The sequence below is a fragment of the Tiliqua scincoides genome, chromosome 2 (genome assembly GCF_035046505.1).
Source record: "Tiliqua scincoides isolate rTilSci1 chromosome 2, rTilSci1.hap2, whole genome shotgun sequence".
Lineage (NCBI taxonomy): Eukaryota > Metazoa > Chordata > Lepidosauria > Squamata > Scincidae > Tiliqua > Tiliqua scincoides.
The window spans coordinates 217,357,875-217,375,279 of NC_089822.1; the positions used below are offsets into that span (position 1 = coordinate 217,357,875).

Sequence of the window (17,405 nt, forward strand, 5' to 3'; positions counted from 1 at the left end):
TGCAGGGGGGCAGTCCTGGATGTCTCTTCTGGCTAAGCCTCCAAGGCACAAAGAGGTCTACTCGGACCTACACCAGCAATTGTTGGACCTGGGCTATGGGATTGGGTCTGGGAAGGGGGTTTGGTTTTGGCAGCCACTGGTGCCACCAATCTGTCCTCCTCCCCAGAACGCAACCAAATTTCCAAATACAACCAAAGCCTATAAAAATAATTGCACTTTTCCATTACTTCTAACTAATTCATTCTAGTTACTGCCTTATTGTGTGTAGCAGTTAACCTTATATACAGGTTAAGCCTATTTATCTGCAGATTTTCCCCCAGACCTGTGTTGAACTAGACTTGGCCCAATTTGAACCTTTCCAACCCTGGAGGGCTTTCCCAGGCTTCAGAATGCCTTATCAGAGCGAGGGAAACCGGAAGTTGCTTTTTTTGCGCTCTGGGGCCATTCTGGAGCACGCAGAGGTTGCAGGTGGACATGAGCAGCCTCTGTGGACTTCAGAAAACCCTCTGGAGATGACTGGAGCACAGCTCCAGATCCCTCATGAATACTGGAACCACCTGTGTATTAGTATTAGTATACCACTTTTCAACAAAAAGTTCACAAAGCGGTTTACAGAGAAAAATCAAATCACTAATATCTTTGCATGATCTTGCTCATTGTTTCATAAAATAGGACTTAAATATTGTTTAAAATGGCTACTACAAGTGATATGAAAAAGGTGGCAGTTGAGGAGAAAGAGCTCAACCCATGAGACCTTTCCCTAGACAAATCTTGTTGAAAGTTGAAATGAACGTACACTGCTGTCTTCATCTTTTGTGTGCTTCCTGTTGAACTGTGCTTGTTCACAAAGAAGCTCCAATAGACTACTTCCAAAGTTGTTGCCACTTTAATTTTAGCATGGAATGTAATTTGCAGTATTTCATCATTGTAAGCCCTTAGGGCATGGACCTGGTCCATTCACTCTCTGTGAAGCACCAGGTACATTTGTTACTCTGCATACAAGATGTAGGGCAGTCAAAACTACTGAACTTCACTTTTTTTTATCAACGTGCAGTGAGATTGCAAAGGATGGGAACATTTCCAATGAAAGAATCCTTCCCCTTCTACCATGTCATTGTGATCGTGCCCACAAATGTGCCCCAAAGTCTTACATTGCTGGTACAGGTTGTTGTTTTTTTTAAATGAAGAACATATAGTTCATTCAAACTCAATATCTAAATGTACAGATATCAACTAGATGAGAGTAACTTTTTTTTTTTTTTTTTAGCAGGGGGAGAGTAACTGGCCCACCTCACCCCAGCACTGTCTGTTCTAGTGGCTGTCTGCTGGTATTCATTTGCATCTTTTTAGATTGTGAGCCCTTTTCGGACAGGGAGCCGTTTAGTTATTTGATTTTTCTCTGTAAACCGCTTTGTGAACTTTTAGTTGAAAAGCGGTATATAAATACTGTTAATAAATAATAATAATAAATAGATGAGGGGAAAAAGGCAACTTTCTGCTGTCAAAAATGTAGTAACGCTGTCAGTGAGCCTGAAGAAATAAGCGTGATTACCCCTGTAGTAATTAATACAGCAGCATCTTCTTCAAATGATTTTTGTATCTCTGTGTTCAAGGAGGATGATGCAAATGCATTGTAATATATGCCTTCTTCATCTCAATATTTACTTGTAAAAATATTGTTGCAGCATTTTGGAGACATAAGAGCTCTTTCTGTAAAAAGTGGATATTTTAAAGTAAGAACAATGTTTAGGAGAGATAGCAAGTGGATAATCAAGAAAAGGTGATAGATTATGCTCCTGTGCAAGACATTCTCCTCAGTTGATTTCCTTGGAAAATATGTGTAGTGTATAGGATTACAGTTATATATTTTGTTTAGTCTTGCAATTAATTTTATATGTATACAGTATTGCCATGTGTGATATCATTTATATACACATGTCTGTATGAAAGCATATACATTATCGAGTTTTATAAGACACAGCCAGACTCTGGAAGTGCGAAAAACATTCCTAAAAGCTATCCAAAATAACCCAAATGACTTAAAAACATGGCTGTATTTAGTGCTCTAGATTTTAGGAACTAAAATCTGGAGTGGGTATTGAAATATTTTTCCATGTGACTTTTTTCTATACTCTTGATTTATGCTCAGTTTGTTGAAATATGCCTGATGTTTTATTCTCCATATTTCTGTGTTACCTTTCTCAGTGTGATATGCATGACTTGTGTATTGTTAAAATGATGTACATGTAGTTAAAAATGTAATTTGGGAGATTTGTTTGTTTGTTTTAAAACTAACCTCCTCTTAAGGTGAGTATGTGAGAATGAAATTGCTTAAAACAACCATTCAGTGAAGCAGTTATGTTTATGATTATCAGATAATGATAAATAACATAGAGGACCAAGAAAGGGCATTTCCTTAATAAATATTTTAGATTAAGGAGTCTGTTAACAGCAGAGGATATGTTCCAAGCATTTGAAGGATACAAAAGCTAGATGGCTATCATCCATTGATTTCATTTTGTCAACAGCCATGAATTTTTTTTCTCATTTTATAGTGGTTCTAAGAATATATTTCTCTAAATGTACATTGAATATTAAAACACTCTTAATTGGATGGAAAACTTGGGTAGTCCTCCATGAGCAGAAGCAGTGCTAAACAATATGGCTGGTTTGTATCCTAGTACATAGTCCTGAGCAGTCTAGGAAGAACAGCTTACTACTGTGAAAGAGACTTGTTTTCAAATACAGATAATGATGAATCAGCTGACATTCTTTCTATGCTTCCTTGGCTGTTGTTCTTCCCTACAATTTAAAACCATGTTAAATATCCTTGAAGCAGTTAGATTCCCAACCTAACTTTGTTTTATGATGTCACACTGTAATGGATTAATCAATATGATTTATTGATTAAAACTTTAAGAATAACAGTTTACAACTGCAGCAGTGTAGTGTCAACAAGAGATTCAACATGATCAGTGCTTCAGACACCCTCAGTTAATCAGCCTTATAGGGACATACTCTAGGCACAGTCCCTCAATAAAGACCAAGGCAAAAGATTCACATCACTCTGCACCTTTATTCTATTTTAAAAGTACACAAAAAAGATTTTTTTCCCCAGGACATTTTTGAAATATAATCATTTATACACAATTCCAAACAACTGTACAGATAATTTTGGAGTCATGCTCTCATTCACTTTTAAAATAAGGCTTGTGAAGCATTATTCTAAGTTTATGGAGTCTAAAGAGTGATTTCCTCAAGGCCACCCAGTGAGTCTACAGCTCTGGTGAATGTGAACCTAAATATTCCAGCACATAATGTAACAGTGACGCATAACATATTGATGCACTATTAAAGCCCAATTCTTCAGGGGATGACTGGTAGTATAATGATCCCTTACTCATATAATGAACACAAGAAAATTAAGGAGATTGCACTATGTGTATTAATTAATTAATTAATATCATTGCTTACCCTTACCCTTATAATGAACACAAGAAAATTAAGGAGATTGCAGTATGTGTATTAATTAATTAATATGATTGCTTAAAATCTAAATACTATAATTGACCAATGGCCCAGTCCTATTTGGATGCTGCACTGATGGCACAGGAGTGCCAGCACACTGTAGATCAGCCATTTTCAACCTTTTCTAGCTCAAGGCACACTGACAAGGCACTAAAATTGTCAAGGCACACTACCAGTTTTTTACTTTCATTAAATTGCTACATTACAATTAATTTTTAATTAATACAATTAAATCATAACATGACAAAGGGCACAATCCTAACCAGATCTACTCAGAAGTAAGTCCTGTTTGGTTCAATGGTGCTTACTCTCAGGAAAATGTGGTTAGGATTGCAGCCAAAGATTCACAAGAAGTTTGGAGAGGAAAGTCTATGTGATTCTGGAAAGGAGGAAAAGTGTTCTGAAGTAGGGTGATCAGATGTTATTAAAGTGTTATGCCAGAAAGTGCTGGCAGAGAGAGGTCAGATTGAGCACATAGTGGAGAGATGTGGAGTGAGGGGCAATGAAGAGACATGATTGAAACAACTGCAGGATTCAGCTGAAGTGGGGGGGGGGAGTGTGCAGCAAGTGATTCTGGACCTTTGGAAGGTGGGGTCGAGTGAGGGAAGGGACAGTAAGTGAGGTGCTAACTGCAATTATAAGTTTTGGGGAGGGTAATCTGCCTGTGGGAGGGAGTGGGGTGGAGGAGAAGGGAAGTGCCACTTGCCTGCTCATGTGTTTAAGGAAAAAGAGTGTGATCAAAAGCCCAATCCTATGTGTGCCTACCTAATCAATGGGGCTTACTCCCAGGTAAGTGTGGATAGGATTGTGGCCCAGTGCCTTTCCTCTAAAAGGCAAAAGGCAAGGCAGGGAGGTTCGCTTTGGGGAGTTGCAGGCAAACTGTGGCAAGGAAAAGGGACTTTCTAGGACCCTTTCAGCCAGCCAATTCTTCGGCTGGTGGCCTCAGCAGACCTGCTTGCTTCCTACCTGCTTGCCTGCTCCTGGCTGCTGCCTCCTCACTCACTCACTCACTCCGCCTGGACCTTGTCCAGGCTCCTCTGGCTGCCTAATTAGCATGCAGAGGAGGCAACAACAGACAATACCCAATCCTAGTCATGTCTACTCAGAAGTAAGCCCCATAATAGTCAACGGGGCTTACTTCCAGGTAAATGAGGATTGGGTTGCAGCCTTTCTCTTGCTCAGCAGCAGGAGAAGCAGCTGCGGCTGCTCCTTTTTCTTTGGTTGCCGCATGTAGGTCAAAGCAGCTGCTTCTCCTGTGCATGGGGCTGCTGCCTGTCTCCTCTGGCCCTGTGGCACACTTGAGACAGCCTTGCGGCACACCAGTGTGCCACGGCACAGCGGTTGAAAACTACTGCTGTAGATCATATCCTAAGTCTGCAAACCTAACCACAATTTCCTGAGAGTAAGCCCCATTGAACAAAATAGGACTTACTTCTGAGTAGACCTGGTTAGGATTATGTTTTCAGTTCTGGGAATGCACACCAGTGGTGTATCAGTACCAACACAACAAAGGCCAAAGGCCACATCTATCCTAGCAAAGGAACACTGACACAGCCCTTCCCAGTAATATCCCCAGTGTCCATGGCAATGCAAATCCAGCCTGTTGTCCATGGGATGGCATTCTAAAGGCAACATGTCATCATCATGACATCAGTGTGTCATCATCACCATAACATCAACTTGTCATTAGTGTGGCATCTGTGTATCATCACAGTGACATTGATGTGTCATTCATGTGACAAGGCACAGGGATGGCAGGAGGTGCAATTTTTGGTGTTTTTCCTATCGCCCATTGTTCCTTATGAAGTTACTCCCACCTATGCCAGCTGTATTGTTAGTGTGGTGTTTTTCTGGCACCAGGGTTGGATCCGTTGTCTGAAGGCGGGGTTAGGATATGGGTAAGTCAACTCCTCTTCACTTTCCCACATCCTTTCTATGTCCTTCCCACGTCATGCCTCAATCTCCTTTCTGTATTGGCCTCTCCGTTTGCGGGGTTATGCCGACATCTAAGAGACATCTGAGCTACATCAGCACAGCATTTTTTCCAGCATTGCCCCGATGTCCGTGTTGCATCCTGGCATCACTGGCAGGTTAGTTTGTACATTGGTGGGGCTGTTGTCCTACCATACATGGAGATACACTGGCATATCTTGAGGCTTTAAAAATGTTTTATAGCGCAATCCTAACTTGCGCTGGAACAGGCAGGCCAATGGGCCTGCGTTGTGTCCAGTGCAAGTTTTGAGCATTTAGTGGCTTAACCGGGGGCAGGAGGAATCGCTTCCCCTTAACCTGGAGAGAGCCACTGCAGCCCCAATGGGGCTCCTTCGATCTTTGCCACCAAAATCAGTGGCACAAATCTGAGCAGCCTGGAGCTGGCCCAGTTTGCCTGGGGTTAGGATCTAGCATAACCGCCAGATCTTGGTCCTACTCCCCACCTGCCCCTGGGAACACCTGCTGCCCACCTTCCCCCACCCTTCCTGCCTCCCTCCTGCCTCCTCCCCACCCTTTACAGAACCCTGTGTCGGCCAAGCTCAGCCGACACAGACTTACCTTCCCTGGGGGCTGCAATGGCACAGGGAGGCCGACACGTCCCTTCCTCCAGAGTCTTTTCCCCCTAACTGCCTCTAAATGCTTTATGGCACTTTTCCCGTACTCCTGGGCCAGCACAAGGGACTTGCGCTGGCCTAACTCTAGGTTAGGATTCTGTCCTTACAGAAGTATTACTTTTCATAAGAGATTAATTTGCATTGTTTGGAACTGCAATACTCCAAAGAGGAATTAAACTAATCTTAACTGAAAGCTGTTTTCAGGCTTTAGTTGTCAATGTTCAAGCAGTTCTGTGGTATAGAGAGAATAAATCCAGGAAAAAAATTCTTTTCTTTTTAAAAAATAATTAGGTAGGGTCATTGAATAAAATTGATTGGCAATACGTTCAGTACAAACAAAGGAAGTACATATTAACCAAACACATAGTTTATTTTACATGATAAAATAATTAAGGACCCACATAGACTAACGGCCCAATCCTGTTGAGCAACTGCTTGCTGGAAGTCATGATCTGGCAGCGCAGCATGCTTGGAGGCTGACACAAAAAGTAACATACCATAGAGCACAGCCAGGCTGCTACTGACATGCACCAGTGCCTTGGGGCTGATAAAACAGTGTAGGGGTTGGCAGGAGGTGGGTTGATAGGCATAACAGGGCAGAGAGTAGGAAGAATGAGATGGAGATTGGGGCAGATAGTGATGTGGATTGAGACTGGTAAGGGCAAATATCTGTGGCAGCAATGCCCCTTCCCAGCCTCAGTCCATTTTCCTGAGTATATTTGGACTTGTGCCAGCAATTTATGGATCAGGTCTGAGTAGATCCATTTCGGGTGGTGGAGGCTTACACCAGGGCAAGGAAACAAATGTTCTTTTACCTGGGGGTGACCTCTGGAACTGTTCCCATCCCCCCAGGATGCAAGGCAGTCTCCAGTGGTGTGACTGTATTGGTGGGGGGGGGGCGGATTTAGGGCCCATTCCTAAGCTTTGTGCACCAGATCACCGCCAGTGCGCACTGTTGCAGACGTGCTGTAAGGCACATTTGCAGGCCCTAGCGCCGGTGCTAGCTCATGCAGGCTGCTGAGCAGTGGAGAGGTAGGTGGAGGCATGAGGGAGGTGGGGAGCAGGCATTCCAGGAAAGGGGGAGGCGGGGAGAGGGCGGGCAGGAGGGATGCTGGGGGGAAGGAACAGGGTGGGAGGGAGGCAGGATCAGTGGAGCTTCACTCCACCAGATCTAGAGCCTCCATGTTGGACTGGCTGTCTGACATGGAGGCTCTTGATTCTACGCAGACCTTTGGGTCGCTGTACAATTGAGTAGCCCCATTGTGGGGCTGCTTGCTTTATCCTGGGGAAGAGGACGAAAGTTCCATTCTCCCGAGGAGCCTCCAGCGACTGCCTGGAGTGCACAGGATGCAGTGGCAGCCATTTTCGGCGCCACTGCAGCCCTGTGCATCGGGCAGCTCAGGATTAGGCTGCCATTAGGTTTGGGCTGTTAGACAGTGAAATTGTATTCATGTCTCCTCAGAAGTAAGTCCCATTGTATCTAGTATAGATTGTACTGTATAGGATTGTATACTCATTGATGGCCACTAGGTTCCAAGAAGTATAAACTAATTCACAGGGGCTAGGTCTTTTAATGACTATGATTGCCAAACATTCAGGTTTTATATTAAGAAGTGGTGTACTCTGGTTTTCAGTTGATTAAAAACAAGCAACAGGGGGTGGCTATCACCATTATGTTCTTCTTGTTAATTTCCAAATCTCAGAAACATTTGGCTTGTCAGTCTTAGGAAGAGAATGTTAGTGAGAGCTTTGATCTGATCCTGCAAAGCAGTTCTTATGTCTTTTTATACTTAGAAGTCATTCCATTAAAATGTAAGTAGTTCAAGAATTTTGTCCATAGTGTTATGTGACCAGTTTGCTATATAGTGGGAATTATCTGTGAGGAAAAAATAAATGAATTAACATAACTGTACCCAAAATCTTATGTAAATAGCATATTTTTGATTTTGTACTTGCTGAATCACCGAGATATCTGTTCAAATTAACAACGAAATACGAAGTTCCAAAAAGTCATTTCATATTTACAACCGGAACAGCTTTTAATGAGGCATGATAATCTGTTCCTCAAGAACAGTCTTAACCACTAGAGGATGTTTTCTTTTGAAGACAGATTCTGCTGAAGGCATTACTATATCTTTGGGTAGTCATGGGAACAAATAAGATCTTTTCAAACATACTTTAATAAATCTCTAAAAGTTATGTTTGTTTTCTTGCTTGAGGACAGCGCAGAGCATGTGGTAATGTGTCCCTATGTGCATCCTTCTGTTGGAAGAGTTGTAGGTTAGGGGAAAATTTTTATTCATTTATATTTATATAACATATATATTATGTTATATAACTTATATTTTTCTGACATTTCTCACTCTTACAATAGATGCCCATGAATTAGTGTAATGAAAAAAATAGTCTGGTTATTATATAGGCTTACTGTATATATACACACACATACCTATGAACAGTTCTCTACATGCACATGGAAGATTCATTGGAGAAGGCATTTAAAAAATGATGCACAAAATAGAAGATGGCAATGAACTGTCATCTGCAGTTTTCTGGTAAAGGAAAACGAACAAGTCCTGACAGTATTCCTTTTCTCAGCGGAGTTGGGGCTTAATAGAAAAAAAAGACAAAATAAGAGAATGCAAGTATGCTCTTTTTCACGTGAATAGACTAAGTAAGAATTTTTAAAAATGAAAGTGACACCATTCTTCTTTAAAATGATATGAGCTGTAAAATATGGGTGACCAAGCATTGCCAGCCAGTGTTTTAACTGGTCTTCCAACTGTGCCCAATCAACTATTTTGTTCAGTGAGGCCCCACAGCCTTTATTAACGAAAGCCTTTTCCTAGTCTCATACTGGCTTAATCTATAATAAAACTTGTTTCCTGTTGTTTAGGATTTGTGAGATGGTAAATGTAATGCAGAGCCTGTGAAATATGCAGCAGCAAAGTGCGTCAGGTTCAGAATGGGATTAATATGTGGCTGAAGTGATGTGTATTTTCTTTACACACTTTAAACAGTAATATGTGAAGCTTACCATAGAAGAATCTTATAATATCAGAAACTGAATCAACACAGGATAGTTTGCAACCAGTGACCATATTCTGCACTCTTTTCAGCAGATCCCTAAATCAGGAGGAAAAGGCAGACAAACTATTGATAAAATGTATGGTGAATACAAAAGAAATTTATTTATTTGATTTTTCACATTTTATACCGCCCTTCCTCCAAAGAGCTCAGGGTGGTGTACACAGCTGCTCCCTTTCTTTTGGGGAGTTCATAGTTCATATTTATATTACTAGTTCATATTGATATTAATTAATTAATATTAATAGTTCATATTATACAGGTTGAGCCTCATTGTTTGCTTGGGTTCTATTCCAAGCAGTCACGTGGATGGCAAAAATGCAGTATAGCAAATCAATTTTAAAAACAAAGTTTCTTTGCTCCAGTGATTTAAAAACAGCCTTACTGACCTTTGTGATGTAAGATAAGAACCATTAAGAAGACAATTCATCAATCAGTTGTCCTCCAAGCACTTAGAAAGGCTCTTCACTCAGCCCTTCCCTTCACCAATGCAAAATGATCACCTTTCTTTCACTTGCTCAGGGGAAAGGGAGGGGTCCGCTGGAGGGAGAAGGATTGATGGATTGTCAGCCAGCTGCCCCCCCCATTAAGGAGGCTATTGTTAAAGGACTGTTCAGTTTTTAAAACTGATTTTAAAGGGATGCATTTTCCCCTTCTCCAGGGATCAGCACATTCCTTCTCATTTGCTGTGGCCATTGGTGTTGAGTCAAATCCATGTATAAAAAATCTGTGTACAAATAGGCTGGACCTGTATTTTAGTCACCTATAATCTTGCTGTCAAGTAACTGAACTACTGAAGTAGTAGACAGTGCAACTTTAGTGACTGCCAACGTGCCATAATCCTCAGAAGAAAAGTGAAGCAATATGTAATTTACTTGAAATGTTACCTCAAATTGGTAACAGTGTTGAGAGCAAATGTAATTGTGAGACTCAAACAACTGTAAATCACAGCCAAGTAACCAAAACATTTCTAGCTGGTCTTCCACTTTTCCCTGAGATTTATTGGAATGAAGATAAGCTGATTTTATCCCTGAGTCCTCAGAGATACTCAGGTAAAAATTGCTTCACATGTAACCCTCAGGAAAACGGGTCAGCTGTCATTTCAGCGGTTTCTTCAATGTGAACATTGCACCCTCCCAACTCTTCTCCCTGGCTGTAACCTTATGCAGGTCAGCCTGCTGGCTGCTGACAGGACCTGACCTGACCTGAAAGATTCTCAAATTCAAACCATTCCTGGCTAGAAAGTAGTGACTGCATCAGATTGTCAGTTTGCAGTCCAGAGAGTTTTCATTTCACCTGATGAAGCATGTGGCTACAGGCTAAACTACACCATCACCTGAATGCATATTTAAAAAGCACACATAAAGCCAGAAACTCCTTTTTTCAGAAAAAGCAGGCATGGGGGGGGAGCAATCTCGATCAAACAGTGCACAGAGAGGAAAGAGATTATTTGCTTTCTTTACTGCTGGTTTCTTGCTGAAAATAACTCCTGAAGCTTCTCTTTACCCCCTTTGCTCGTTTCTCTTGGTTGCAAGGTAAGAATATTTGTTTCTGAAATAAAGTTCTTGAGGTAAAATTTAACCATCAGTAGGTGAGACTGAGAGAGTGACTAGCCAAAGGTCGCCCAGAACAGGGCCTCTGAGAAGAATTTTATCAGGTGGTACTGATAAAGTTTCTTCTGGGCCCCTTCCCAAAGAAGGAAGGGGTGAAACAGAATGGGGAAAGGGATTGGCAGAACAGGGGCAGGGAGAGGGCAAAACAGAGAAGAGGGAGAGTGGCAACAACCAGAATAGCCTTGGAGCCCAGGTCTACCAGTCTTCCCAAGAGCTCAGGTCCACCTGCCTGCCCGGTGTTGGCGGCTAGATACAGTAATACAGAAGACCAAACACGCTCCTAAGTCTCTTTAAAATCTTTCAAATATAGAAGATCATTGCAGGGGATCAGTAGCATTGTACTTAGGCTCACACTAGAATGGAAGTGTCCTGTGTACACCAAAACTGACTTCTGTAGCAGCTGCAGTCCAGCTGTGTTGCTGAGCTCTTATACACTCCTTCACGGTAAGTGGATCCACAAGCCAAAGAGCTACTGTAGCAGGTCAGTTTCCTCCCAGATGTGACACTGTTGAGGAATGTATGCATTCCTGGGTCTTGTGTTCTGGTTTGTGGCAGTAGTTGCCGCCACATGCTCATGGTAATGCGCCCAGCATCCCGTGTGGGCAGTGAGTCTGGTGAGATTGGAAAATGTAAGATCCCAGGAAATTTCTGGGCCCCCTTTTTTGGCTCCTGGGGCCCCTTTCTGATCCTGGGCCCGGTTACAAATTACCCTCTTTACCCCCCTCTCCCAGGCCCTGGCCCAGAAGCTTGATGGTTGATTGTGGATTTGAACCTGGATCTTTAAGGTTTACAGTTTATTATTAATATGGTCAAAGACCAGCACAGAGTACAGAACAATCATTCCTAGGTTCTTAAAACCTTGCATAACAACAGTTCTTAAAAATTAAAAATCTTACAGGAAAGAGCACAATTACTATATTGTACAGACAATACAAAAAAAACTTCACATTTATAAAATATTAAAATTCTTTTTCAGTTTGGACAATTTTCTGGTGTATTTTATGGGCAGCTGCAAAAAAAAAACCTCACACTCAAAACTGTAATCTGTGAGTTAGCACCCAAAAGGAGCAGCTTGACAACCTCAGAATAGGAGTGGCCAGGAAGCCTTATAATCAGGGGGGAAATAAACTGCACACTTTTCTTGGTTGTACAGGCAATAAAGTGAGACATGCTCTAGCGCAGCCATTTCAACCACTGTGCCCTGGCACACTGGTGTGCTGCAAATGGTCCCCAGGTATGCCGTGGGAATTTAGGAGAGGTTCATTTATCAATAGGACCATTGGGGGATGTGAGCCCCCATTGACAGCACAGTGTGCCTTGTCAATTTTCCAAAAGCTGATGGAGTGCCTTGACCATTTTAGTGCCTTGCCAGTATGCCAGTGGATGAAAAAGGTTGAAACTCACTGCTCTAGTGTTTCGATGTCTCTGGTGCCACAGGTGCAAACCCTCTCTGACATAAGTATTTTTCTAGATAGCCCCTCTACCACTGCTGAGGGGAAAACTATCTAGCTAGGGAGAATGCCCTCCTTTGATCTAGTACAGGGGTGCCCAAACCCTGGCCCAGGGGCCACTTGTGGCCCTCGGGGACTCCCAATCTGGCCCTCAGGGAGCCCCTGTCTCCAATGAGCCTCGGGCCTCTGGAGACTTGCTGGAGCCCGTGCTGGCCCAACACAATGTTCGACCTCTCACATGAGCTATGGAACAAAGGCTCCCTCCACTGCTTGCTGTTTCACGTCTGTGATGCAGCAACGGCAGCAAACAAAAGGCCAGTTTTGCTTTGTGGAAGGCCTTTTATAGTCCTTGAGCTATTGCAAGACCTTCATTTATTCATATAAATTCCATCTCTAATACATTCATTTATGTAAATTTATTCAGATTTGAAATGCAAATTAATTCTTTTTTTCCCCAGCCCCCAACACAATGTCAGAGAGATGATGTGGCCCTCCTGCCAAAAACTTTGGACACCCCTAATCTAGTAAAGAGAAATATGCAGTCAGGGTGATGGCATATCTGCCGTTCTCTGCAGCCAGGAAGTTTGGTATTCTACAAATGTCCCCTTTTCACTTTATATAATGATATATATTTATATCATTCACGATATTAGCAACCTCCTCTTTATGGTTGCTTTGCCATGATCGAAGCCTATTTCTAGGATAACTTGTGGGGAGAGGCCGAGGTTCATAAACTTATGGTGCACTGCCCTTAGCCAGGAAGACTGCAAACTGTCCCAAAAAATTAAAGATGTTAGGTCCAGATCTTTGAGGTCTAAGCCCAACTCCAGAACCACTAAACCATCTTGGCAAAGAATATGGCAGTCAGCTTGTCACTCTCATCCACAGCTTGTACTTCATGAGGAACTTGGAGGCACAAACAAAAGTTTTCTGTTTCCTTGTAGCTGGTAGCATTCTCTCTCTCATGAATATCAAATCATAAGAGAAGAAGAAAAGTAATTTTGGGCACTATTAAAATAGTTTTATCTTGGAATTTTTCTGTTGCTTGGGATGTCTCCATAGCCAGTGCCAGCTCATCTGAACTAAGCATTTACCTATGAGATTCATTATCAAGGATACACATGCTTTTTCAAATAAAATAGTGTGATCGGTTTCTTATAGATAACAGTATTTTTAATCGGTTTCTTATAGATAACAGTAATTACCGCAGGCACCTGCCTATAAGTTGATCCCACAGATAAGTCGAGGGTAGGCTTTGATCATAAATCATGGGATTTTATATGACCCTTGGTTAAGTTCGGGTGGGGGGTAAACTTAGGGGGGTGTCTGAGTCTGACTAATTTTGTCTGATTTTACCGGAGCCAGATCCTGAAAAATAACCTACCAGTAATGATTACCTAAGAACTGTAGTCACTAATTTATTAAAAACATAGTATTAAAAACACAGTATACATAGTATACATACATACATACAGTATTTTAATACTGTTTTTGCAAAAACAGTATTAAAAATAGTCTCTAATTTATTAAAAACTATTATCTATCTCATAGATCATAAGATACATTTTTATTCACTAATTTTTAAAATTGTATTCTTAACAACCATTTGAAAACACTATCAGAGTAAGGCCACAATCCCATCCACACTTTCCTGGGAGTAAGCCCCATTGATTTAATGGGACTTACTACTGAGTAGACAAGCCTAGGATTGGGCTCTATGTATTGGCAACCTTCAGTCTCGAAAGACTATGGTATCGCGCTCTGAAAGGTGGTTCTGGCACAGCGTCTAGTGTGGCTGAAAAGGCCAATCCGGGAGTGACAATCCCTTCCACACCGGGAGCAAGTGCAGTCTGTCCCTGGTCTGTCTCCCTGGCTATGGGCCTTCCTTCTTTGCCTCTTAGCCTCAGACTGTTGGCAAAGTGTCTCTTCAAACTGGGAAAGGCCATGCTGCACAGCCTGCCTCCAAGCGGGCCGCTCAGAGGCCAGGGTTTCCCACTTGTTGAGGTCGATCCCTAAGGCCTTCAGATCCCTCTTGCAGATGTCCTTGTATCGCAGCTGTGGTCTACCTGTAGGGCGCTTTCCTTGCACGAGTTCTCCATAGAGGAGATCCTTTGGGATCCGGCCATCATCCATTCTCACGACATGACCAAGCCAACGCAGGCGTCTCTGTTTCAGCAGTGAATACATGCTAGGGATTCCAGCACGTTCCAGGACTGTGTTGTTTGGAACTTTGTCCTGCCAGGTGATGCTGAGGATGCGTCGGAGGCAGCGCATGTGGAAAGCGCTCAGTTTCCTCTCCTGTTGTGGGCGAAGATTGGGCTCTAAGTACACTGGAAACAGCATACCAGTAGAACCATTAATGAAATCCTCCTTTAAAGTGCCTGGTGCCTTAAGCCAAAGGCCCTCCGTAGAACACACAACATAGAACACACAACTGGGAGTGTGCAATGCAGTTCACAGTAGAGAGACAAGCAACAAGGCGTGACTGAGCAAGTGCAGCTGCACATAGTTGCATCTGATTTACTTGGAAGTAAACCTTCTGTGGAGGAAGGGCAGCAGCGCCTCCGGGCCTCATGTGGAGTTCCTGGCAGCTACACCTCCTGCCAGTGGCTCCCCTCATTGTTCCTGGAGCCGGAGGAGCCAGGGCATGCGGGGCAGTCACCCAGGCAGATGGATGGGGCCATTTGCACCTGGGGGGGGACTTGGTAGGAGGATGGGTAGCTGTGACCTGGAAGGGGCAGGGCATGTGGGGGCAGCCTACCAGCGATGCTCCCTTGCCTCTCACAGCCCTCCATCTGCACTCCCTGCCACAGTCCCGCTACCTGTGGGGGCAGGGAGTTGAGCGGGCGCGTCCTGGCTACTGCCGCGGCTCGCCGGACCAATGGAGAGCAGGGAGCACTGGGAAATGACCTGCGCTGCCCCGCGGCTGTGGCCAGCAGGGAGGGAGGCACCGGAGGGCACCTGGCAGGGAGCAGCACAGGACGATCCCCACATGCTCCATGCCCTCCGTTGGTCTGGCGGTGGCGGCAGCAGCCAGGACGCCCCCGCTCTTCTCCCTGCCCCTGCGGGGTGGGGTGTGCACGTGGAGGGCTCTGAGAGGGTGTGGGGGAGCACCGGCAGGCAGGCTGACCCCCATGCCCTGCCTACTCCCAGGTTCCAGGCATGACAGGCAGGGTGCAGGCTGGGGGGAGGCGCAGCTGCCCATCCTCCTACCAAGCCCCCCATGCAAATGGCTCCCTCACCCCCTCCGTCCGCTGGGCGACTGCGGAGATAAGACGAAGGGGCAGTTCTCCCGTGAGTTTGGGGCACAAATTTATCGCCGTATAGGCAAGTATCTACAGTATTTTCCTATGTGGGTGGACAGAACTTAAATCTACAAGCTTTGATACTATTTCAGAAAAGTAATGAAGGCTAGGTTAGGCTATTTTCTGGCAGATCTTAATAATAATAACTCGGTATTTATATACCGCCTTTCTGGTCATTGGATTACTCCTCTGACTTTATTCAAGGTGGTTTAAATAGGCAGGCGTTTCTAAATTCCTCAAGGGGATTTTTACAATCATAAACGGTTAATCTCTGTTGAAATGAATGGGTACCATGTTCTCATGCACCTGTCATTCATTTAATGAATGTTACATGTTGTGCAAGTAGAGATATCAATGGAGACTGCAAATAATTTTCTTTGGGTTTTGGAACTTCTGTTTGAGCATATATAGCACTGCCTTATACTGAACTGGACCATTGGTTCCATCCTACCCAGTCTTATCCACTCTGTCAGCGGCTCTCCAGGGTTCCATGCAGGAGTGTCTTCCAGCTCTGCTGCTCTCCATTTAACTGGAAATGCCAAGGATTGCACTTACGTGCAGGGCATGTGCAATATCATGGAACTATGACCTCTCTCTTGGAAAAGGGAGATTTCCTTCCATCTTAGACTGCATGTTTTGAGGGCTTTTTATCTGCTTATAACAGACAGTTTTGTGTTTGTAAAACAGCACTTCTGACTTCCTGCCTTTTTACTAGCCCTTTACCTTTACCTTAACAAGCCTCGATCCACCTTCCCGGACCCACTCAGATTTGCACCACAAAGTAGTTGGTGTAGGTCCCAATTGACCCAGCAGGGCAGCTAAAGCTTACCCAGGGGTAAGGGAACAAATGTTCCTTCACCATGAGAAGGCTTTCATGGCTCGAAAGTCCCTCACAAGATGCAGCATGTTCCATTTTGGCGTAGCTGCATTGGCGCCAGAGGAGTTAGATATGATTGGGCTGAAAGGCAATTAGGTCTGATTTCTTTGGGTCATATAGACAAATAGTACTTTTAACTTTAAAATGAACTGCCTTTGTCTCAGATGCATATTTATTGGAGTACACCCCATATGACTCCCCCATTTCATTGGCAAACATCATTTCCCTCTATTTACTCTCATGTAGCCCTCATGCCTTCAAATGTTGATGCTGTTAGGGGGAAGGTGCGACTGAATCACAGTGAAATTTCTTTGGGAGAAGCACAGTATGTTATATCAAATATATCTTAGTACTGCTGAGCCTTTTGGAGTGGGTGGTAGGGGAATCCAGAATGATGCCAGTATAGGTATGGTGACAGAGTTTCTAAATGTGTGTTTTTAAGAGTACTAAAAAGTGTAATGCATAAGGAATGTCGCATGGTGTGTTATTTGCATCACTGTTGTGATCTGTGGGAACTGTTCACTTTTCTGTACAGTTTCTTTATGTGTTTAACTCTGTCAAGAAGAAGAAATACTGGCATCTAAGTTCTTTGCACAGAAAGACGCTCTGTTTTCATAAATCAATACTTCTATTATGTTTTGTCTGAACCCAATAGGGAATTTTCCAAGGAAAGAGAAAAAGCCAAGGCTAGGGGAGATTTTCAGAAGCTGCGTGAGAAGCAGCAGCTTGAAGAAGATCTCAAAGGCTATTTGGATTGGATTACCCAGGCAGAAGATATTGACCCTGAGAATGAAGAGGAAGGCGGTGAAGAAAGCAAACGAAATAGTATGTCACATTTTTTCATGATTACTTCCTAACAAAAGGCTATAATGCAGTTTAAAAATAGTTTTATAGCACGGAAGAGACTCATGATGCATTTGTCAGTGAACTCTGTTATA

General features: G+C 43.3%; 1 protein-coding gene across 2 annotated transcripts in view; it reads left to right on the plus strand.

The window, feature by feature from the left end:
• CACNA1D (calcium voltage-gated channel subunit alpha1 D) overlaps nucleotides 1-17,405 on the plus strand; it is a 277,638-nt gene that overhangs the window by 130,621 nt on the left and 129,612 nt on the right. For both annotated transcript variants that reach the window (XM_066613921.1, XM_066613922.1), the window contains exon 8: nucleotides 17,123-17,292. In XM_066613921.1, the coding sequence (XP_066470018.1) occupies nucleotides 17,123-17,292 (170 nt within the window). The remainder of the gene's footprint in view (nucleotides 1-17,122; nucleotides 17,293-17,405) is intronic.